The sequence below is a fragment of the Homarus americanus genome, unplaced genomic scaffold (assembly GCF_018991925.1).
Source record: "Homarus americanus isolate GMGI-L3 unplaced genomic scaffold, GMGI_Hamer_2.0 scaffold48354, whole genome shotgun sequence".
NCBI classification, from domain to species: domain Eukaryota; kingdom Metazoa; phylum Arthropoda; class Malacostraca; order Decapoda; family Nephropidae; genus Homarus; species Homarus americanus.
In genome coordinates, this window is record NW_024723833.1 from 6,825,514 (window position 1) to 6,850,671 (window position 25,158).

A 25,158-nucleotide genomic window follows, 5' to 3' on the forward strand; every position below is an offset into this window, starting at 1 on the left:
TATTTCAATTGATCCCATATGTTATGTTGTTCACTTTACGCGTTTCTCACTTTCCGTGGTACCCTGTGGGTTGAATTAACCGCGTAAAGTGAGGGTTCACTGTATATATTTTTACAAATTTTGCCATTACATGGGTTGCTGTTAAATTCAAACACAACCTGCTTACAATGATTTTTTTTAACAAACTAATATTATTACACAATGACTACAAGGAATTACAATCCACCCTTTCTTTCATGTAAGAATAAATAATATTCATTGCCAGTTTCTTGGACAGGGATAAGTATGACCAAGATGGAGAATTGTCAACACTTAGAAGGTATGAACACTGAGCTGTTAGACGTTTGTAAAGGCGATGACTTTGTTGGTTTTGTTTGGAAAGGTGTAAAGTAGACAAACTCAGGTACAGGCGAGTCTTCAATAGTAAGATGGTCGTATCCCACTCAGTACTAGTGATGCCGCTCACCCATGATATTGCTTGTTCTAAGCTGAAAATTGAAAAGGGAAACTGGTGTAAATACTGAACAATAACTTTTTCTTAGCATTTGCTTCATAATGATTGTTCTACAAAATGTTGATTCTTATTATCCCTACACATCATCTATTGTTTTCATCACGAAAAACTTTTGTTTTGTCTGTATATCCAATTGGCCTCAACCTTTCCTGATTTCACTAGTATCATTGCAGGTAATAAAGATGAACTTTTTATTTCTTTATTTTCAGCCAGATAAATTTCTGCAATGACCCAGTTATACACGATCTTCCTTACAGTTCTCAACAAACCTAATACAGCTTTATTTAGCCTATTACAAATAGATGTCCCTGAACTCTACTTGATCCGTGTGTGCGTGAAAACACCTCAATGGGTGTCTCAGTACTGACTGTAGCAATTTTCCCTTAAAACTCACTTTTCCTTCTAAGGGCCTTAGGACTAACAACCCTTCAGACAAGCCATAATAATGCAGATTGCCCAGTTATAGTGTGGAACGAATACGTATAAGGAAATACTTTTTCACACAGACGGTGGTAGATCTATGGGACGGTCTACCAGCCCAAGCTGTGGAATCAAGAACAGTCATTGACAAAATTATTAAGAACAATGGAGGGATCCTACACAGACCACTGTCCTCCTTTCCTCAGCATGGCTACCTATAGTTCAATAATAAAGAACTTAATTAGAACTTTCATGAGACTGTACTTGGAGTCCAGTAAAATGAACAATTTGAAGGATTCCAACAAGGTGTCATTATGGGGCAGACACTTAGCTTTTGTTGACACACTAGCTGGGTGGGTAAAAGCAAAGCAGTGTGACTTATCTCTGTGAGTGTTAATTGTGGATTGAAGCAAGATTATGGAATAACTTTAAAAGATGACAGCCAGTAGAGGCAGCACCTGGTACTTCAAATCTTTCTCTTCTCAGGGTGACTGAGAGGGATGGGCACACATAACATCAGCCCCAGTTGTCAAATGTGAGTGTGGTATGATAGCCAGATCACCAAGACTGACTAGCACATTGAGAGCCAAGGGCATCAGACTAGAAAATTACCTTACAGAACTTTTCAGTTATAACCTTATTGCTACAACCTTTATTATATGAGATGCTTTTAAAACTTTCTCTTAACTGCAATGTTTTCTCCCATTTTGAATCTCAACAGTTTTATATATATATATATATATATATATATATATATATATATATATATATATATATATATATATATATATATATATATATATATATATATATATATATATATATATATATATATATATATATATATATATATATATATATATATACAGTCAACTCGCTTTGACATTCGATTTCCACGCACGCTGCATTCTCGTCAAACCGAATGCTCACATTCCGCAGTGCGTGTACCCCTTTACGCGAGAGCGGGCGCGAGCAGGGTGCGACAAGACGCCATCACAAACATTACCGAAGTTCTTCACCCGCCACCCACCACAGCCGCCCAAGTCAGTGATAGTGATAATTATAGTGAGGATATGGACTTATATGGACTTTGAGGGATTTGACTAAGAGGCCCTGCAAGCCTCTGTGGTGGATAGTGAAACAATTGATACAAGTGATACAGGTGAGGGCCAATACCGGTAATCTGCCCTCTGCCTCGGAACCAACCCCCCATCCCCGTGTGCCCAGCCATCTTTTCTACTAATGTAAGTGTTAAAAAACCTAATATTATTGATATTTCTCTTAATTATTAATTGTGTGTGCATACCATCATAAAATTAAGAAGTTATTTTTACTACAATGTAGGTATTGTGTCTGAAAAAGTGGAGTTTGGGGGTCGGCCCGGTCTCTATTTCAATTAATCCCATATGTTATGTTGTTCACTTTTACTTCTCACTTTACGCGCCGCCGTGGGTTGAGTTAACCACGTAGGGGTGAGGGTATATATATACATATATATATATATATATATATATATATATATATATATATATATATATATATATATATATATATATATATATATATATATATATATATATATATATATATATATATATATATATATATATATATATATATATATATATATATATATATATATATATATATATATGGAAAATAGCTTGATTTAGAGAAGTGCTACCCAAATTCATCCAACCTTGAGACTGCCTCACCTGATACATTCTTTGAGAGCATCTGTAACATCTCCTATTTTTTCAAGAGCTTCAGCTCTCACTAGATATGCTGCAGCTGCTGTGATTGATGTTATTTTAACTTCATGGGGGCTTTTGTAGAACATGGGGCCTCCTAGGTCTGCTGTAAAGATACACATTTCTTCCAAAAATAGAATAAATAAATAAATGCTATTAGAAGACAATATAGGTCACCTGCAAGCACAAGTGGACATCAGGGCTGGCCATAAACACCTTGCACTTTGTGCATATGCACTTAGGAAATGTCAACAGCCATACCAAAAATTACTTTACCCTATCACCATTTGACTTGTAAATGCAGATTAACCTTTCCCCAATTCTTCCCTGCAATCATTCAGTATGCAATGGTGAGACAGCATGGCTAAGTGTGTAGGAAATTTTTTAGGGACAATCCCACACCACATCCTCATCATGTCCTAACCTAGCCGTTTCTTCTGGGTAAATTAACGTGCAAAACAAGGTTTTAATAAGTATTGTAGAGTAAACCCCTTAACCCATTTATGATTATGTTCGTATATACTGTATACATTCTACCAAGTCATGTCAGCCATGGTTTTGTACGTATTTATACCCATGGGCATTTAAATTTTCTGCCCGGTCAAACTTGAAAGAGAACCATCAGGAAATATTAGAAATGACAAAGTGATATTTGGCACCTCTTGGACGATGGCCCGAGGCTACTTCCTGCCTCATCCCTTCGAGACATCACCCACCCTCACTTCCCTATCTCCCACACTTTTGACTATGTGCCATTGCATTTCACAGCACTTTCACTTGCTGCCCAAATACAGTGAAAGTGGATAAAATGGTGATGCATGTATGCCCACAGACTTTGTGTTTGATAATGCAGGCTGTAGGGTGACTGATGGCAGTATATCCCAGGGGAGTTGGGTCAACTGGTCCCTGCTATTTTTTACAAGAGAAATATTTGAGGTAAATAGTCAGGGGAAACCAACAAGTTCTTTGGTTCATGACATAACAACACAAGGTATGGTACATTTGCGTGGACTGTGACACTGCTCTCTGCTTTCAACCATGCTTTGAACAGTGCCACACCTTAAGGCATTACAAAAGTGTGGTGGAATTGTGTAAATAATGTCCATAGCATTCAAAGATAAGAATAAATAAAGATATCCACATGATGTGAACTGTATTACAGGGAAGTGTTTAAATTAATCGAAGTAACTGGTTTGGATTAGAAGACGATAGTAATTGGCATTATTTTCTTGGAGTAAAGGTCTCGCAACAAGTGCAAATTTTGCCTACTGTTAAGCCCACCAGCTGTGGGTTCCTGTTTCTATCTGTGTATGTGAGGGTTCAAGTGCCATACAAAATATGTTATATGTGATTGGACATAATATATACATGGAATTAAAAAATTAAAAAATACAATGCATGTGTGCTGAAAACACAGTAAATGCTTCACATATACGCTAAGTGGTTTCGTCTCTGTGGAAGGAGTATCATATCAGGTGGAATGACCTGACAAGTATACCGGTATACGATATTGGCACTGTATTGCTATAATCCTTGATTTTTTTTCTGATTTTTGGAGAGTATACCAAAAAAAAAATCCAACTATAATGATTTTTTCAATAAAACATGCAACCACAAATGGGTTATGTAATATGCTTTATTTAGTGAAACTGTATTAATCAAATAAATAGTAAAGCATTGGAGAGTCCAATGTATTAAGGTTGCAAGCAATGAATGAAGGACACTGGAAGCAGTGAGGGAAGAGGGTGTATGGAGTGGCAGCCACCTCTTGCACCCTCCCTCACTGATACCATCCTACCTGATTGCTCATAACCTAACATATGCATGTCACATTCATATTGTATCATGTTAAATTTTTATGGTTCCCCCCCCAAAAAAAAATTATAAAATGTGAGTCAGACAGTTTCATAGCATACAGCAGTTACTGGGTAATTAATAATATTAATCCCCAGAGACTGTTAACTCTTCAGAGAAGGTACAACAGGATGGGTCTCATAGAGACATTCAAAATCCTGAAAGGGATGGACGACATAAACCCTTATCACTTCTTCAAGATACCAAGCACTAAAAAGACAAGAGGTCAAAGCTTCAAGCTTGCCAAATTTCTCATGTAGAGAGTGGTAGACCTGTGAAATACTCTACCATCTGAAGCCATGTTAGCAAGAACAATAATGGGCTTCCAAATAGCCCTGGACAAGACTTATCCTGAACAATGGGAGCATCCTACACAGACCATCAGTCTTCACTCTAGCTGTGGTGGCCATTAGGTAAATTTGGTAGGTAGGATAAACATTTTAGTACCTCTCTAGGGAAGTATTTTAGATAAGAGATGTATAACTTGAGATAAAATGCATTTTCTTATCGTGGAATAACATTCTCCTGTATAATCACAGTATACTAAGTTATATTGTGTTAGGAGGCAGATGGACTTTATTATTCTGGACTGTACTGGGATTTCATGCAACGAATAGCTGATCTATGTACAGCACAATAAAATCAGATACTGTACAAACATTATGTACTTGAAAATACATACCTGTCTCTCTGAACTTGGATAAAACCTTTAAAGCATTTTCACTTTCATTATTGCTTATGTGTGCCACAGCTGCTAAAACCAATATGCACTCAAATGCTGGTAATTCAGGCACACTATCCTCTGATTTCAATAATGTCTTGGAGCACGTAACCATTACCTCATGGTGTTTCTCTAGCTTCTCCAAGAGGGCAGTGAATTTCTCTATGGCTTCTGAGTACATCTATAAAATTTAAACAGTACAGTATTACATATATCTGTTAATAAAAAAAATCAGTAACTGCCTCTCCAGTCATACAATCATTTGTTTATATTATCAAACAAAACTTAAGACCATAAACCTTAATTTAATAAAATCCCACTATAACAGCTACAAGACCAATGTCTTGGCTACTTTATTATTATCATAGTAATGCCTTTGTAGCAGTTTTGTATTATATAATAGTCACCTTCAACTGCAGACACCTGCTGGCTAATATGCACAGGGTACGGAGAGAAAGGTCTGATGGTGGTGTGTGGTGCAGCTCCAAGATGCTGGACTGAAGATTCATTGGTGCAAAAGCATCCCTTTCCTCTAGACTCTAAAAGAATAGAATATGATTTGCAAGTGAACATCAGATAAAACTAGACAATACCACCTACTAGAATTTTTTTTTTTGACAAACAAATAATTCACACTGATTACATTCAGGTTTTGCTTGTACAGAGTATACTTGAAAATTTTGATGAGTTGTGGATTATACCTAATGCTCTAATGAAGACAATGCAGTACAGTGTACATACAACAGTCTATACCTATTCATCCAGGGTGTCATTGCTTGTCAGAAATAACACTTTCATAAAAATCATTATTGTTTCATTATATAAAGTCACTAGAATTAGGGAAGGTGTCTGTTTAGTATGACTATGTATCATTGGCCATAGTCTGCTGCTGCATAACTACCTGTACCTGTATTCTGTGTTGCAGAGGACACAAAGAGTGTTCCTGCCTCAGTGTAGTCATGGCCTTGTGTACATTTGTGCCTTAAGAAATACGCAAGGTTTTGCACTTTTTGAGCAATTTGTTCCAAGAGTTCACAGCAATTCTCACAACGAAAAAGTTAGCCCTCAGTTTTCTGGACTAGTGGCTTCAACCTTGAGCTGTGACCTCTTGTGGGGCTGGCATCTGCCAGCTTCAGATATGGACACTCGACTGAGTAGAGCCCTCCGAGATGATTATAAACTTCAATTGGGTCTACCCTTGCCCATCTGTAGTATAAATTAGGCAGTTGCAAGCATTCTAAACTCTCTGAATTACTTAAGTGCAGGTGGCCCTCCTTTGGACATTTCAATCGCCTGACAGTCTCTAGCATATCAACACCTACTAGTTTAGTTGCTTGATTAAATTTCTTCTCACAATGGCCCGAGAATTTCAGTTCATTGTCAACATATACACCCAGGTTCTTTTCACATTCGGTCTCTATTAATGCAGTTTCATCATCCTGTTGGGACTTATGATATGCCTCCTTACTATTGGCATGACCTAGGTGCATCCTCTTACACTTTGTGACATTGAATCCGAGTAGCCATTTCTTCAACCACTCCTGAAGCTGATAAAAGATGTTTCCCTAGCTCTTCAGAGTCTGAGTGGTTCTTAATTTCACAGAATAACTTGGCATCAGCAGCAAACATTTGTATTGAGGAATGTATAGCTCTGTTGTACCCCGCTTGTCAAAGGAACACACAACAATTTCATGTCATTAATCACCACAGGCCACTTGCAGTCATGAAGAAAGTATTCAATCCACACTAGAACACTTCCCTAAATCCCATACCATGTATAGGTCAGTACAGTATACTGCATGTCACCAACCATCTTTTGTGTACAGTATTGTATTAATTCAGTTATGCTATCACAAATATCATATACAATATCCACTAAAACATGAATGTGGAAAAAGATGAGGATAACCTCATCAGTCTTACTCTGGCAGGATTGGAGAGGAAAATTGTAAAAGTGCCCACATGGTCACAATGTCGTTACAATGACGAATACAAGTTATAAAAAAATTTCCTCGTCCAATTACTTTTATCCTTTTTGCCACCGATTGGCTCATTAGCTGCTTGGTCACTTCTCTGTACTGGTTCTAGAATGTATAGTATCTGTACTTGCTCCAGTGCTGATTACATCTGGTCTTGAAGGATCTCACACTGGCAGATTGCTCCAAGAGTTTACAATGGACTTCAAAAAATAGTTAGCCCTCAAGATTTTGTTAATACATGTAGTAGTACTGAATATTCACAAAGCAATTCAAGTCTCCCATCGCATGAATTAAAAAAACAATTCAATACAAATTAGCATAAAATTCCAACAATTAACTTTCCCATTTCTCTTAAAACACTGCATTTCCAAGATTATTAAACTGATGTTTGTAATCAATAATGTTATGTGAAGTTTAGTCACTTAAGGTTATCACCGAGAGTCCAAGTCAACCATGGTGACTGGATATTCTCTGAGAATGTACACTCGGCAATCTTGGTCTTGTTAGATTATTCCATGTGACAGTACACTCAACACCACCAAGTGCCAGACTGGACAAAATTTAACTTCATACAGTATTTTTGGAGATGTCAGTCAGAAGTACCACAACATGTAACCAAATTTTCTTGGACCTTGTGACTAAAGTCTATATTACTGCCATCCTTGTATAACTCTCTGGAATTTTTAGCATTTTTAACAAGACATTTCATCTAACTTCTGTAATACTGTACTTAAGTTTACAAATGATCAACTAGTTTGCCACTTAAAATTTGTAAATAATCTCAATTTTGATCCGGCTGAATTTCATCTGTAGTACCGGTATGAACAGTGCCAATTTTTTCCCCCAAAATCAAACAAGCTTCATGAAATCTGTATTTTGGTTCTGGGAACAGAAAATAAGAGGATTAGGTTCAAACTACTTTTTGTAAACTATGACATGTATGTCAAGACATTCTCTGCTAGACTTGAAGTTTTGTTCGAGGTACAGAATAAAGGTGTCAAACATGGTCACTGGACATTTGAACTAGCGTGTTTTTGCCATGAAGTGGAAATTCCCAAGCACATACATTGTATTTTTTAATGTATATAAATCTAACAAGAGCACCAAATTAGTAACCGACAGGGAAAGGAGGGCAGCAGCTCATTTAACCCTTTCCCACCAATTATCAATTTAGATTTTTATTCTGGCTACCATCAGATGATTTAATTCAGGTTAAGGAAAGTCCAGGAGCCAAAGGAATAATCCCCCATTGTTCCAGATGAAATTATCCAGTTAGTACAGGAGAAACTAGAGAAAACCTGCCTTGTTTGGTGGACACCAACTCGATGGATAGCACCCTCCCCAGGAATTGAACCAAGGACTCGTGTACCTGATGCAAACATTTCAACCTTAACCAATCCATACATTTATAGATGAGGAATCTAGTCTTAATTATTTACTCGCAGAAAGTATATTTAAAACATTCCTCCATCCTTTTCCTGTTTCTAATACCAACCAGGATATTATGCACAAACAATACAATTTTCATTATACAGCAATTGAAGTTGGTAGCTACTCATTTCTTTTTAATTCGGTTGCACCTATATTAAATCAGTACATTATGTATGAATGAAAAGAACATGGAAATGATCTTTGGGGGATGTGCTATTGGTTTAGGCAAAGCAAGGTAACTTGGTGCCATGAAAACACCTAAGCAAAAAATGGAAGGTATAGGTGCATACATCTATTTTTCAGGCCAGAAAAAGATACCTGTACTTAGTCTTATGTATGACTAGCATAGAAATACTAACTTAAAAAGATTTTCTTGTTTTAGATTTCAACTTCAGTTACAATGAAAGTTCAAGCACATTTTTAAATATGAAAATTCACCCAACCAGCCACACACAAGGCTAGAAAAAAAAACTCAAAATTTCACATTAATTTTTTATTAATAAAAAACACAAATTTATAAATTTAACAAGCAAGATGAAAATAGGCCTACCCTTTGTATAGATGACATGAGGCAGATGAAAAACCAAACCTCCCAGTAAGGTACTATCACTGTGATGGGAGGCATTTCAACCCTACCACAGTGGTAGTTCCTACCTCGGAAATTATGTATTACTGTACTATTATATACCCTTGCTCAGCTACACCAGTTATAATACAAGAAAAGTAAAGAGTTTACATTTCATAACACTGCAGTATGAGGAAACAGGTTACAATTTACTGGAAAACATCTTTAATGCAAATTACCAGTTTTCCAGCAGAAATGCCACGACCATCTTTCATGGATTTCCATGCCTAGTTAAAGACCAGGTAAATGAAACCCAACAGACTTTATGTGGGTGACAGTTGTAGTCCAAAGAATCAAGATTTTTAAGCAACCTAAAATTTGCATACTGAAACCAATATACTAAATAGCTTCCCCTTATTATTTGTTGCTTAGCAAGACTAACAGAGCCATTGAGTACCACCACCAATTAAAGACCTTGACACCTAAATTCCCAGGATCTTATGTTAGCATACAAAGTGGTCTTACCTTTGAAGCTGTTATGATGCAATCACAGATGCCAACTGGATGAGTGTGAAATCTCTAGTCATGATTGAAACTACATGCACCAGAGACACACCCATCAAGCCAACCCTGCAGTATCTCTCCTACATGGCGAGTCGATTCACAAAAGAAATGTAGAGATCTTTACTACAAAAGCAAATATCCTGTTTGCAATTTACAAGGCCAACTAAATTTATACTTACACATTTTAGGAGGGAGAGGGTTTCAAGCTCAGCAGTGCAAAGGCCCATGTCGGAGAATATCTGAGCAATATTGAAGATTGCAGGAATGCATTTCTGACATTTATCAACAGCTGCTTGAAGTTTTAGTAAAGCAGTATGAGATTTTCCTAATTTAATTAGTCCAAGACCTGTCAGCCACAGTATCCATCCTTGCAGGTCAGCTCCACAATTTTGACTTGAAATACTATGCAAACACTCAATGCTTGCCTTAAATTCACCCTTCTTATAGAGTTGATTAGCATAGAGAAACTTCTCTGTAGACCCAATATAAGTGTCCTCAGACTCCAAGTCAATGACCTTTCCTCCGAGTACCATCGCCGATTTCATCAACAAGGAATTAACCTTCAATATATCTGTACATGCAGTGGAATTCAGTAACCACAGAGGTGGTTTTTTCTTGAACCATCCACTCTTCCATGTAAGAGACTCTTCCAGTGTAGCAAGATCACATTCATCAGGGAAGAGGTTGGCATGTAATAGTAGTAATGTTGAAAATGCAGTGCACTTCCATTCACATTTCACAATTTTTAATATATCTGGGAATTCCAGTCCCCCTGCATCTTCAATCCCTGTAAAGATAGCTTGCTTTAACCTTCATATATTGTGGAATTTAATTAAATTCTACATTAATAAACATAGGTCATTATCTTTAACCAAATACATGTGCGAGATTTCCAAATATGTATGGGGAGGTTAGAAATTATAATATGACTTAAAACCATATGAAGCATATCTAAGAATAATCATCGAGGCTCAGTTATAGTACATATCAAGTACAGAAAAAGAAGGGATTCTTAATATTTAAAGTAAAAACTGATGTGTCGTGTTTCCACCAAAGAGAAACGACATGATATGCAAGTGGGATCCCTGAAGGGATTACAATACCTTTATATAAAATGGTAAAAATGACTGAAATTTAAAGTTTTACTTACACCTTCCAAAAAACTCTACGAGGACCCCTTTCACAAACAGCAAATTCCGTTGTTTTGATACAGCAATTGTCAAGTACAGGATTGTGACAATCAATTCACACTCTTCTTCCCAGGCGCTTTGTGTCAACGAAGTCAAGAACTTTTTTGAGGCATAATCAATTAGTTCAGTGATGGCTTTACTGGAGTTCTGAAATAAGACACTGGATCAATGATAATGTGAAGGGTAAAGTGGCTTGCTTGCTTGCTTGCTTATATATATATATATATATATATATATATATATATATATATATATATATATATAAAAGTCAAGTCATCAGCAAAGGCAGGACAGTTTATATAATTTAATTACCAGTTAATTTAACCAAACTTGCAAAGATGAAACTGGCCATTCAGTATCAAGTCACTTTTTTTTCTTCAAATGGCAGTAGCAATGTTATGTCCTCCGCACTGAAGTATCAAAATTTTAACAGATGCAATCCATCAGCCACCACCCTCAGTACACCAGACCAGTTAAGAGTACACCAGACTCCTCTGCTGCACACTCCCAAGTGTAACAGAAGAAATGATTACAGAAAGAACACTCAAGTTCAAAAGTTACAGTATGGGCAAGAATTTCCTAACAGTCTTAAGGAACTGAAAAAGAAAAATCTTCAGTATTTTCTGAAATACAGGAGTACTGTAGGTGAAAAATTTAATTTCTGCAGATATGGTCAAAACTATAAGGAACACGTGGGAAAAAAGCTTTAATTTCAAATGATGCTAAAACTATGAATAGAACATTACTTTGGTAGGATCAGATAAATATTGGGTTAAAGTTAAACCATACCGAAATTAAAAAAAAAACGTTAAACCAAGAAATAATGCCTCGCTGATCTCCCTCTATCAATTCCTGCTACTGTTAACTCCACTAATCCTTGGGTGCAACTGACCCATATTTGAATGGTAACACCCCCCCCCCCCAATTGTGAATGTTACTCCTCTTCACTAGAGGACAAAAGGTATGTACAATATACGTAAAATGCCACCAATTTCAATTCAGTAACATTCTTGCTTCTCACAATTCAATTCAGGAGAACTCTAAAAGCAGAAATACTAGCTGAGATTAATAGCCTAACCTCCATGTCCACCACATGTGATGGTAAAAATCAGATATTCTGTCCGAAAAATTACATATTGTAATAATATGCAAGTCCCTGTTCTCTGCTTTACAAACCTTGCAATATTTTATAGTTTTTAGTTTCCTGGGTCACGCAAGGTAGCATGGACATCATAACTCCCACTTTTATTTGAGATTGGCGCCGACAACATGGCGCCAATTTCATAATTACTGCACTCCTCTCTAGAATACACAAAAGTTAGCCAGAAACTCGATTGTAACTTACCAAGACGTCTTGTGCCAGAGCCCGGAGGTGTAGGAGGAAGGTGGTGGTGGGGTGGGTGGTGGCAGGAGAGTGGGACGCCATGGGTTTGAACGCGGCCGCCGCCCCGACGACCGTTACCACGCCACTCCTTTGTTCACCATGGCAGCCGTCCAGCGCGCGCCGCATCACACACTTCTTGCTGCCCTGACCACTCTCTCTTCGTTGTCTCTTCATGGCTCTGCGCAACTAGGTAGTGCAAGGAGTGGGTTGCTGGTAGGCGTCGAGCTAGACTGCACATGCAATAACGATGGAAGACGGTTGCTTGCTGACTACTCGACGCACGCAGCTGCCCGCGCCCTGACCCTCACCCTCCCTCTCCCCAGCTGCCTCCCCCCTCCCCCCACATTACCAGCTCCTTTTATTATATATATTTTTAATTCTCAACTTAAATTGGTGTAATTGTTCATAATATGAGATGATAAAAAATTACAAAATTAATGTACTTATCATCAATATGATCTCTTTTGCTATGTAAGAAAAGTTAAATATCTGCAAGGTCAATTGAATATGTCACCACTTAATATTACTTTATTATGAGCACTATTATTTATATGAATATTATTTATATTATTTATTTAAGATACCGTATAATTTATTGCATAGGAGGAAATTTTAGAAAAAATAATAATAGTAATATCCGTTCTAAAACATGAACACTTGTGCGCAGGCGCAGACAGAGGCGGGAACGGTAAACAATAGTATTCAATAATTTTAATTTTGCAATGTTATTTCAGTAAAATGTTTGCATTGTAATACAACTGCATAGGTTTCTCAACTGGCAGAATTGTATGATATATTTTTAAAGAGATATTTTATTAATATTGGTGTTGAGTGTGTCCCCAGGGCCCCGGGGGATATAAAGGGTAATAGTCTACTGACTCATCGTCGTTGTCTTAAGTTCAAACGCTGGGGCTTCCCTAGGATCAGAGCTCTGTTAACAAAATACTGTATGGTATGCCTAGGATATAGGATTCCATCTACAGCCCAAACTCAGTATCGCTGGACTTCCTGCCATCTTAGCATATTATAATGTACACCCACTCATCCCATTTCCCCTACGTAAAATAATGTAAACCTAATCTTACTGATCTTAAGACTCATTAGTAAGGTTTTATATCATTTAGGGCTTCATCTTAATACAGCCCAGCATAAAATTTTAAATATATAGAGCAGTACAGTATTGGTATGTAGTGAATTTCAACCTATTACCGTGGATGACATTTTGTATGCAAAGGGCACTACTGTACATGAATGATCATTCCATTGAGTTTCTCAGTACTCTGGTCGTAAACTTATGATTTTTTTAATTCTTTGGTGAAAATTCTACATAGAAGAGCTCCACTGTCTAAAGAATTCATAAGATTTTCCTATAAAAGTTCATATTTGGTGTTAGAAAACAATTAATAACAAGCAATTTTTCTTCATTACCACTGCCTATGTGCCATTTATGTTTAGATATTTAAAAATAAAGTTCTGAACTCTCAGATTTTAATAGAAATTAGACACTGAGTACAAATAGTACACGTACTGCACTGCCAAATTTGAATTCAAGTACTACAGGGTACTGTATAAGATACAGTATAAAGTGCAAGTGTTTTAGTCTTACTAAAATTACAGTACTATATCATGGTTCCAGGTATACTATAGGCTTTCCCTCTTTTCAAAGCATGTAGTGTACAGTTCATCTGTTTTATCACTGCACAGGTGTTGCAGCCCCAAGAAAAGGTTATGCAAAGCAAAACCAGAGATTTTTGACCTTGCTGTATTACAGATGTATTTAAAGGTATGATACATGTACTTTTCATTTTACAGAGTCTGCGTCAATACAATGACCACTAAAGGTAACCCAGGAGTTGTGTACGTTGCAGATCCGAAGCTTCTTGCCTGCAGCAATGCAGTACCAATTTTGAAACATAGGGTAGGATGAAGTCTCCATTTTCTGTATGTCACCTTAAGTAATGTCCTTATTATTTAAAATCAATACTGTATATAAGTTATTAAATTTGAAAAACTCAGTGATGACTATTAACAATTTTACCTCCAACCTTAAACTTCTTCACTATAGTATCTGCAAAACACTTTTTTCTGATTATTGGACAATTTAATGGGTAAAGTATTTGCCCTTCCTGATAAAACTTATATCTCCTGTTGTATAAAGTCTCACCATAATGATATTGTAAATACAAAGCATGGGGTAGAAATATCGTTAGGAATGTGTGTAACTACTTGTAGAAGCTAAAAGGTTGGGGAGTTTTGCAGCTTGGGACAATCTATTCAACTACAGTACAACTACAATAACACTTCCTCAGGAGTACAGTAACACTAGATCCCAGTCATTCAGAGTTGCTTTCATCCTTAGCACTGTAGGAATGCTACCTGTTAATTTTTTTACAGTATTTTTATTGGCCTTGTTTCATTATTGTGATGGTGACATTGTTTATGCAAAGACAGATTCAAGTTAGTGATAAATTTACTGACTTCAGAAATAAATGGATTTCTGACCATTCCTCTATTTCCATGATGTTTGGATGAGAAGTTGTGTTAAGCTAACAGGGTGTGTTTCCCTTGTCATATCTCCTTGTGTATTTATGAATTTATTTTTTAATTCATTCCTGCCATCAACTTGTGCATCAGCACATCTTCCTATCAATCTCTACCCCATTTCCATCCTTTCCTCACACTCAATACTTACCTACAGGTCATAATGTAGCACACTCCTGCAGACAGTATATTAGTCTTCTGTCAGAATTACTCTCTCAAATGAAATCTTTCGCTCCATTTATTCAAGTCTTCCCCAAACCACTCTCTTTCTTCCTGTTTTATTATTCCTTGGCTCATAAGAGCTGTTTTATTGTAGGAGAGATCAATTTATATTCCATCATATAACTCAACATTTCATCCCTCAGATGTATTTGCTCACTTTCATTGATACCTTTTCAGACACTCCTTACACTTCACTCCCCTTAGTTGTTTTGAGACCTATAATATAATATAATATAACTTCTTATTTCTCATGGGTGTCATTAATTTACAATTCATACTTTACAATCCATGGGACCTGCTGGAACCTAATACTGTGGATTACCTGTAGGTGGGATTTATTGTTCTTGGATTGTCAGAAAAACATGTAAATTGTAATATTTTAATTATTAACTTCTCTTCAGGCAACCTTAGTTCATCATCTCATAAGTGCCTATGGACTTCAAAGTAAGATGAAAGTAGTGCCATCTGCACCAGCTACTGAAGAAGAAGTTAGAGGTTTTCATTCTGAAGAATATGTCAAATTCCTCCAAGTGGCACAACCTGATGATCAAGAAATAATAGAAGATGAATTTGGCTTAGGTAATACTGACATAGATATAGAAATTACTGTAATTTAAGTTTCAGTGTCACACATACAGTAGATCAGCATATATTACTGGTTCTTCGACTTTTTTTAAATGTCGGCTATGTCTTGATTTAATGGACCTTTTCAACCAAATCTTTGGTTACTAGAAACTATGATTCTTTTTTTTTCTCTCCCTTGTTTTTGAAAAAAAAAATTAAATCCATAACTTTGTTCTTTATTGTTTTTTGAGCTGTTTGAGCATCTTCCAACTGACTTGTTGTTTCACAAGCCACCCTATGTTACTGGCGACACTTGACCAACCCTTAAACACTTAATATATTTCTTACAGGATTTGACTGCCCAGTTATCAACAACTTATGGACAATAGTGTGCCAAGTGGCTGGAGCCTCCCTCACAGCTGCTCGAGCCCTCACAACTTGCCAGGCTAAAATTGCTATTAACTGGTGTGGTGGGTGGCATCATGCTCAAAGGTAAAAGTATGTGTGAATATTTTTTCATACTTTCAAGCTTTTCTCAGTTAGAAGCACACACACACACACACGCAGAATCTTCTGTCATCCAGTCATTCTTTCTTCTGTAATAGATTTGTTCTGCTTTGGTGACAAAAAGTTTTAGTTGTGTGGGATACTGTAGGTTACAGTTAAAAGTGCAGTTTCTTTAATCTTGCAGCAAATGAGAATCAGATAATAAAAGCAAGTACTGTAATAATTTTGCGCATACAATAGAGTAAAGTTTACATATCATAGTTTCTACAAAAGTAGCTAAAATTTGGAAGAATTTGAACCAAATTAGATTAGCTATATAACTACTGTAGTATTGTATCTCATTGTTGCAAAAATAAACAAAATCTAAAGGTCGGCAAATCTTTGCAGTCAAATGTAGGAAAGTCAGTCTGTACTAGGGTTGCCATATCTGAACATTAAAAAAAGAGGACGTTCCCGAAGACATCATGCCCCCCCCCCGCCCCCGCCTGGCACACACTTTGGCGCTATGTAACCTTGATGCAGCCGTGACCGTTTTATGCTCTGGAAAAGTACAACAAATCGTAAGCACTAGCTGTGGCACCAAGCGACAAACCCACAACAAAGACTAAGATCAAACACTGTCACTGCAGGTTAAAGACTGGCCAACCACCGGTCACCGTCATAGTTGTCGACACGCGTAAATAATATAGCGTAAGTGGATAGATTATGGTTGAAAATTGCTAAAATGCCTTAAATGCAGGACAATAAAAACAAATGCTACAGTGTAAAAAAGGCCATAAGAAAAAAATGGTATACTTTCATCATTTCATTTATGGCTGTAATAGCACTAAATACAAAAAAAAATATATATAATAATGCGCGTGGCTGAAGAACAAGGAAAAGCAGGACATGGCACTACACGCTAGCCCAAAAACTGCTAGCAGCTAAGTTGACAACACCGTACAGGCGTACACGTGACTTATCAGCTGATGAAAACTGAACACGATCTCTACTGTTTCCACCTCCCCTCTCTCACAGTCTCTCTCTCTCTCTCTCTCTCTCTCGTCATTACAGTTTCATGTTTATTTCCGTGGAGAAAATGATGGAAGCTGAAATTCCGGACTTTTGAAGAATTTAAAAAGTTCCTTCCGGATGAAGATTTCGAGACCTAAATGGAGGACATGTCCTGGAAAATACGGACGTATGGCAACCCTAGTCTGTACTATACTTGTACAAGTACAGGTATGTACAAATTCTAGTGTAAAGTCAAGGTATCCTCTGTTTAATGTGGTTTTTGAGGGCTTTACACACACACACACACACACACACACACACACACACACACACACACTAAAATAAAAATTTGAAAGATGCTAAAAAAAACACTAGGCACAGTTTTAAAATCTACCTCTTTTATCTCTTGCCAATGAACACCCAAATATACCATTTAGGAAATTTTGTTGGAACTTGGATAGCTACTGCATATTAAGTCAGTACTGTATTATATTAGATTTGGGTTAGGTGAGGCTGGGAAAGTTTGAATAATATGACATTTCTGTCAATACATTAGCTATTCATAACTGTTCATGTGGCATCCCTTTTCAATATTGAAATTTTACTTCATTTACTTTTGAAAAATCTAACTGAGACTCGTGTTTGTTTTTTACAGGGATTGTGCTGCTGGTTTTTGTTATGTGAATGACATCGTTCTTGCTGTTCGACATTTACGCACCAAGTTTGACAAGATCTTGTATGTTGATCTGGACATCCATCATGGTTAGTTTTAGGTTTATGGTATCAATTTTTAAATGATTTGTGTAGTTTATATTATAATTACCCATGTCTATCAGAGGTGACACTATCACGAGTTCAAAGTTGGCACAATACTGTACTGCTTTTGGAACCTGTGTGTATATGTATGTAAAGATGTTTATAGTGTGCCTATGGGCCTACAGAGCATTATCATGACAACTTTGAAGTTCTGAACTCAAACATGTTTACAAACTGTAACTATACTGTATTGGAGATATATCTTCCCTAAATACTTTTTTTTTTTTTCATGATAGGGTCCAAAAACATATGTACAGTCAGCCAAAGATGCACCGACCCCACCCTGGGTCTCGTGCTCGCAATTTTACCTGGCAATACTTGGTAAAGTAAGGCTGTATGTAAAGGTGATTGTGATTGGTGGATCTGTTTTTGGCTGTATCACTGTTAGGATAAATATTAAACAAACCAAATGTAGAATTTTTATAATAAACTATTCATTGTTACTTAAGTTAATGAGAAGTTTCCAAATTTTTGTATATTTGCTTAAATAATGAAGAAAATTGTATTAATGAATTGGCAACTCAACTACAACCACAGCTGCCACAAGATTCTCATCAAATTTTCTTCATTATTTAAACAAATATACGAACATTTGGAAACTTCTCATGATCTAAAACATTGATGAGTACTTTATTATCATAAAAATGTTACCTTTGGTTTGTTTAATATTTATCCTGACAGTGATACAGCCGAAAACAGATCCACCAATCACAATCACCTTTACATACAGCCTTTCATTAGCAAGTATTGCCAGGTAAAATTGTGAGCACAAGACTCAGGGTGGGGTCGGTGCATCTTTGGCTGACTGTACATGTCTATGCTCTGCACTTGTTTATTGTTCTATGTTGGGGCAGTGCAAGTTCTGAATGTGAAAATGGGAGACCGTGGAACAGAATATAACTTGATATATGGTGACACTGTGGAAATTGTGATATCGACTGTATGAAGCTGTCAAATCCACTGTATGAAGCTGATGCTGATGCTGTATTTCTAGCTGAGTCTAGTGATAACAAGGGGAGAAAGATACTACATATGTATTGGTAAAGTTTTCAGGAGAAGACTGTTGAAGGCAAATGCTGGAATAAGTACATTTATGGTATTTTAGAGGAAAAGAATGTGTCAGTGAAATGACTGTACAAATAGGAAAGTGTTGGGATTTGTAGATAAACTTAGATATATAGGAGTAATGTTTATCAAAGATGAAAATGGTAAAGTTGAGGTTAATAATAAATCAATGCAAGGAAGAAGTACTAGTGGACACCTGAGCAATAAATAAATGGGAAGAGTTCTAGTACACATTGTGCAAGAAGAGTGAATGAAGGAGTGCTTGTGCCAACTCTTATGAATGAATGTAAAACTTTGGTAATTCAGTACTTTAGTAATTAAGATTGAGAGCACTAGAGATAGAGAGATCCTGTGAAGAGGAAACTCAACTGCAGTCCTGTTCATATTTCAATTTATCAAAAGATTCAAATATACTACAGTACATGCATTTTGTTAACCTGATATACGTATTCACAAGAATTGTGACTAAGCAAAAGGTCAGTGAGTGTACACAGAAACTGTGATAGAATAAGGCAGAATTCTTTTGAAAACATGAAAACTGTCAAAGTGACTAATGTGATCGCTTTGCCAATTATCAAATCAAATGGATATACCTGTACTATGTACTTGTAAAAATTCAGTGGTCTCTTATTCATGTTACATTATGCTAGTCTTCTCAGCCATTTGAGCTGTAAATATTGTCACAGTATTTACTTTGGAAAAATAAATGTAAATTGTATTGTCCAGTCTAGATTAGATTGAAATTATAATAAACTTTAGACTGATTTACCATTTGCCCAGTATTCAGAATTCACAAGCACGTGTGGTGTCAAGACTACTCATGGATTGCCATTTGGTGAATTTCAACCATAATAAATGCATCTTAACTGGGTTTGTGATTGGTGTACTGTTGCTAATACTGACAAGTGATTCTATATGAAGTAGTTTGTATGCAAACAGATCAATAAGTGTAGGACTGTATTTTTAAAATGCCTACTTTGTACCTTATTTTGCAAGGCTGAAATTTTGACAAACACATTCTTGTGTTGAAAGACCACCCATTTCACTGATCATCTATATTGTATTGTACTTCATAAACATATATGATGCCATACGAGCTGTATTGGTATGATGAAAATGAAAACTCACTCTCAGAACTAAATTGGTACAGTATTATTGTAGGGCTATATAACTACAGGTGAGGCATATATGTCCAGTATAATTTTTTAAATTTATAGTTAAAAGTGCTAGAGCATCTTACAATAAAGATTCAACAAATTTCAATCGTTTGTACATGATCAGGCTCAAAGATAAGTGTATACAGACAATAACTTTCTTCAATAAAATGGAAGTTCTGAGAAATGAATATAAGAAGCATGAAGAAGTGAAAATAAAGTGTGGAATGAAAAGTCCATAAAGAACTGAATAGTAGGGAGTGAATTAATGTGTAATAGAGTAAATGACAAATTAGAGAGTGGTAAAGGAGGTTTATGGCAAACCACTGAAGGTATGCAAGCAAGAGGATTGGCAAGAAAACTAAATGAGGTGTATAGGTAATTTAGTGGGGGTCAAGAGATGCCAAGCGAGATACTGTAAAGATGTAAGGGTGATATTGGATTTTGTACACTCTAGGACTGAAGTCGTGGACAGCTAAACGGAACCTTCACTAATGACCTCTGGCAATGAGGAAAAATTTTAACTGCAATCTTTAAACTTACTAAACTTCTTATTTGATTTATATCATATCATAATTTTAACTTATGATTTTCCTTATTGCCAGAGGTAGGTTCTGTGCAGCTGTCCATGACTAAAGTCGTAGAGTGTATATCAGAGTCATTCATACTTCATGCTAGTGTATGTTTAGGGTTCACATTGTACATATTGTATGCACATTGAAGGTATGAGAAAGTATGTGAAATTCCTCCAGGCTTTTTAAAATCCTGTCACTGTATTTTTTGTCCGTGCTCTCTTTATCATATCTACCATATCTTAAGGCTTCTGTATCTTTTAATCCTACCTATGCATATAGGAGAAGATGGAAGGTAATAGATAATGAGGTATGGAGCAAAGGGAAAAATTTATGGAAAACTCATGATAATTCCTTTCTTGGATCTACAATTAGTAATATCCTTAATTATACTGAGATATATATAATTAATTTTACTGATATGTATATCCCTAGGAGATGGTGTGGAGAATGCTTTCTTCTTCAGTCCAAAGGTGGTTACAATGTCATTTCATCAGTTGGAGGCAGGATTCTTCCCTGGTACTGGAAAATGTAAAGATACAGGCCAAGGTAAAGGCAGATATTACAGTTTCAACATCCCATACAAAGCAGGGATAAATAACAAGCAGTTTGTCTACTTAATAGAAAGGTTGGTACTGTATTAGGTGTATTTCATGTTTCATGCAGGGGTCAGGTTTTACTGTTGATGTTGTAAATAATATCAGTGCACCCGAACTCTCTAAGTTGTCTACATTTCATTGACATCATGAAGCGTAATTTATTCAATACAGTACATGTATACTGTACTGTATAGTGTACACTGTACTCAATGTTTGAATACCTTTTTACTGTATACAACAAGTAATTATATAGATATCAAACTGTGGACAAAAGATCCTTTATCAGCATGCTGAGATTTTGAAAAAAAATTGGTGACATTAAGATTACGGCTGAAATGGTAAGGCTTACTGTTTCATCCATAATCTTGATCTTACCGATTTCTGGGTTGAAAACACCTTTTCTCTCGCAATTGAAATTTGATGTGTCTAACTACTGAAGTACATCCAGAATAACACATAAAAACCAAAAAGTGACCTTAAAAACCAAAGGTGGCGAGTAATTAGCATTACAAAAGTAATTAAAACATTTAAGATGTCATTTGGACAAGTTGTTATACGGATATCAAACTGTGGGTGAAAGATCCTTAATCAGCATGTTCAGGAGTACATGCAGGGTGATTTCAGCAAAGAGTACAATAAATTGAAGGATGAAATCCTTGGATAATTCTAAACCACAATGTCTCTATGGTAAAATGTCAGATTCTGCATATGCCCACGTGTTCGTAACAGGTGTGCGCAAATTAAATATAGTTCAGGCATTCTGGAACGCATCAAACAATCAATGGTATGACGTGTACAGGCCTGCATTGAGGCAGAAGGGGGCAACTTTGACCATTTTCTTCAGGTTGTAACAAAGAGGGATCACACTGTAGAGATCTGTGAATAAATGATTACAAAAACCTATGGGGGTTTCACTTCAAATTCACTCTCATTAATACATCTTAAATGTATTGTAACATGGAAGCTATGTAGAATCTGACATTTTACCATAGAGACCTTGTGGTTTAGAATTATCCAAGGATTTCATTCTTCAATTTAATGTACTCTTTGCTGAATCACCCTGTATATTGTATTAAGACTTTGAACAAAAATGGTGAGTTCAAGATTATAGCCGAAACGGTCTTTTCTCTTTTAATTTAAATTTAATGTGTTTAACTACTTACATTCCTCCAGAATAACACAAAAATCTAAAAACTAACTTTGAAGAACCACAGGTGGCGAGTAATTAGCATTGCAAAAGTAATTAAAAAACTTTAGATGTCAATTGGATAAGAAATTTTACATAATGATGTTATGATAGAAAATAATTTATAGAAACATTTTGCTGTGTATCATAAAGTACAGTATTATAGTAGATGGATTATGTTTATGTTTTACCAAAATTTGATGGGCAGCAGATTGGTAAGACATGGATTGGATGGGATCTATTATAAACTCATACTGTACAGTATTATATATTATTTAAATATTTGATATATAAATGTACAGGGTATTATCATTTTAAAAATGAATATTTCCCCCAACATGTCAGTCTGGGGCACAACCAAATTTTCCTTTAACCCTCTAGTACTCCTGGCCATGGTCAGAAATCTGACCCTCTTGCAGTCTTTCCATGCAGGTTGCGTCGTTAACAGGAAAAATTTTTCCATTTTAATAAACATTGTGTATAGTGGTCCAGACCCAAATAATACTCTTAGAGATGCATCTGCCTGCCCATGAGGCTAGTGGATGAAACTTAGGAAGTTGATGAGGCCTGTTCACTGTTCCCTCGTTTCTGCTGTCAGTGTGAGATACGACTGAGCGGAAGGGGTTGAGCCAGCACAGAGCGCTTAGCGACAGAATTTGCATCGAAAGACCATGAGAGGGTTAAGTTATATGAATCAGTTATTTATAGATTTGCATATTTATTGGTTGCTCAGGAATGTAATCTAGTAAATATCTTATAGTTTACTGTATACAATATAATTATGTGGAGTAGAATATAATGTCCATTTTCCTCTTTCCAGTATTCTGTACAACTTGTGTGAAGTATACTTACCAGATGCAGTTGTGTGTCAATGTGGGGCTGATGCTATATGTGGTGACCCACTTGGAGGAGCAAATTTAACCCCTGAAGCTTTCAGAGCATGTGTACGGCATGTTCTCAACCTCAACAAGCCCACCCTCTTTCTAGGTGGAGGTTAGTTTATACATACTGTGAAAGTGGGTCCCATAGGCATGACTGCCTCGTAGAGACAGTGTGGATACAGCACACTGTTTTGGTACACAAGGAGGCAGCATGGCCAATACTACACTCAACCCCCTTCACTTCCCCTTTACAACTGGGTGAACTGTGAGTGCCCGGGAATTGAACCACCATTCCCCGTATAGGAGGAAGGTGCTGTACCACTCGACCGCCGCACTCCAGTTTATTGTACTATACCAAGTTGTAAATATCTGTAGCTTTTTTTAATTGTCATAGATTAAATGAATAGTTGCATTTCACTGAAAGTCATTATTTTAAGGTTGACAGGTCGTTTGACAAGTTACCTGCAATATCACACTATCCCAGAACACCTCATGATAAATTTTGTCATGACCTAGGGCTATCTGTGTTCAGAAGCAAAAATTCTGTCCTGTTGGATCAATGAATACTACATTACCATCAACTTGTTCAGACAAATAAGTATTTAAGAAGCAAAACTATTCAATCAATGCATGAAGTAGTCTATGGCTTTCAAAAGGAAGGGATTTGTTGTTTGGTTTTCAGGATGAGTGGTTGATCCAAACCAACTGGTACAAACTACTCACAGAGGCAAAGAAAGCATATAAGGCAGCATTAAAAATGGAAGTAATAATGTGCTTAAGTCCATGTAATTTTATTCCAGACTTTCTTGTGAACAGAGCCACAAGAGGAAAAAAAGGTCATTCAAACCCTAAAATGGTTCAACATCTTTATCCCAAATGTAAAAAAAAATGAATTACTGTACTTTATCAAATGTGAGACAAGTGTCAGAAGTTTGTTCCAATACTCCCAAGGTGCAGAAAATTCCCTGCATTCTAAGTAGGATGTCAGACAATTAATATTGATATCCAATCAGGCTGAAGATTACATGCACTTAACTTATAAAAGGAGTACAGTGGTTGAGTGGATACAGACTCATTTTCTGCCCTAAGGGTTGCTGGTTCATTCCTGAGGTATTCCCAGTTCATCCAGCTGTAATTGGGTACCTAACTTAAGTTTGGGAAGTTAAGTCTGCTGAGTGCATTGCTGGTCTTACCATTTCATAGTGTATTGAAGGCTTATTATTCAGTGTTCTATATCCACACTCTTCCTAACAGGCAGTCATGTTTATGGCTCCTTTTTTATTTTTAAACTGGTTTTGCTTTCAGCTTTGTATTCAGATTTAGCCAGATAAATGAAACCCAAAGGTTAAGACACAAATGTTTCCATTGCCACTCAGGAAGAACATATAACACTCCCTTTGACCTGTGTATGCTCTTGATACATATTCAGAATTTAAAAATGCCAAATGTCCATGTTATACCTCTAATTGAATTATTTATACCGTACATCTAAATCCATTAATTTACATTTAAAAGTGGGAAACTGTACTAGGAAAATAAATTAACACATCTACTCTTGACATCAAGGCTTTACCTCTCGTACGGCATTTTGAACAGATGGATCTTTTGTTCTACATTTGAAGCTTGTTGTTTATCTTGCATTTTAAGATGACTGCATGGTTCTGGGAGGACTTCCCAGTTTAGGA

The 25,158-nt window shown here is 36.4% G+C and overlaps 2 protein-coding genes across 9 annotated transcripts in view; one reads left to right on the forward strand and one right to left on the reverse strand.

Annotated features, from left to right (window-relative positions):
• LOC121863831 lies at positions 1-12,681 on the reverse strand. Of its 2 annotated transcripts, XM_042362701.1 has the most exons (7): positions 12,335-12,681; positions 10,950-11,136; positions 9,979-10,586; positions 5,668-5,799; positions 5,222-5,441; positions 2,650-2,791; positions 1-488 (listed from the first exon to the last, which is right to left on the reverse strand). In XM_042362701.1, the coding sequence occupies exons 1-7, from the start codon at positions 12,545-12,547 to the stop codon at positions 206-208; spliced, it is 1,785 nt and encodes a 594-aa protein (XP_042218635.1). In that variant the 5' UTR covers positions 12,548-12,681; the 3' UTR covers positions 1-205. The 2 variants fall into 2 exon arrangements, with proteins under 2 accessions (XP_042218635.1, XP_042218636.1); XM_042362702.1 differs by lacking the exon at positions 2,650-2,791 and having other exon boundaries at positions 405-488.
• Positions 12,477-25,158, forward strand: part of LOC121863832 (histone deacetylase 8-like) — a 19,314-nt gene continuing 6,632 nt past the window's right edge. For 2 of the 7 annotated variants that reach the window (XM_042362709.1, XM_042362703.1), the window contains exons 1-7: positions 12,477-12,563; positions 14,186-14,291; positions 15,538-15,715; positions 16,051-16,192; positions 17,856-17,962; positions 21,243-21,435; positions 23,413-23,585. In XM_042362709.1, the coding sequence (XP_042218643.1) occupies positions 14,202-14,291; positions 15,538-15,715; positions 16,051-16,192; positions 17,856-17,962; positions 21,243-21,435; positions 23,413-23,585 (883 nt within the window). In that variant the 5' untranslated portion in view covers positions 12,477-12,563; positions 14,186-14,201. The other 5 variants (XM_042362704.1, XM_042362708.1, XM_042362707.1 and 2 more) reach the window with 5 other exon arrangements.

What these genes read in the sequence shown, in the direction of transcription:
- LOC121863831 (XM_042362701.1), bottom strand. Translation starts at nt 12,547, where the DNA reads ATGAAGAGACAACGAAGAGAGAGTGGTCAGGGCAGCAAGAAGTGTGTG. An exon ending in CTCTGGCACAAGACGTCTTG is followed by an intron (nt 11,137 to 12,334) that starts GTAAGTTACAAT and finishes GTCTTATTTCAG; the next exon opens with AACTCCAGTAAAGCCATCAC. An exon ending in CGTAGAGTTTTTTGGAAGGT is followed by an intron (nt 10,587 to 10,949) that starts GTAAGTAAAACT and finishes CTATCTTTACAG; the next exon opens with GGATTGAAGATGCAGGGGGA.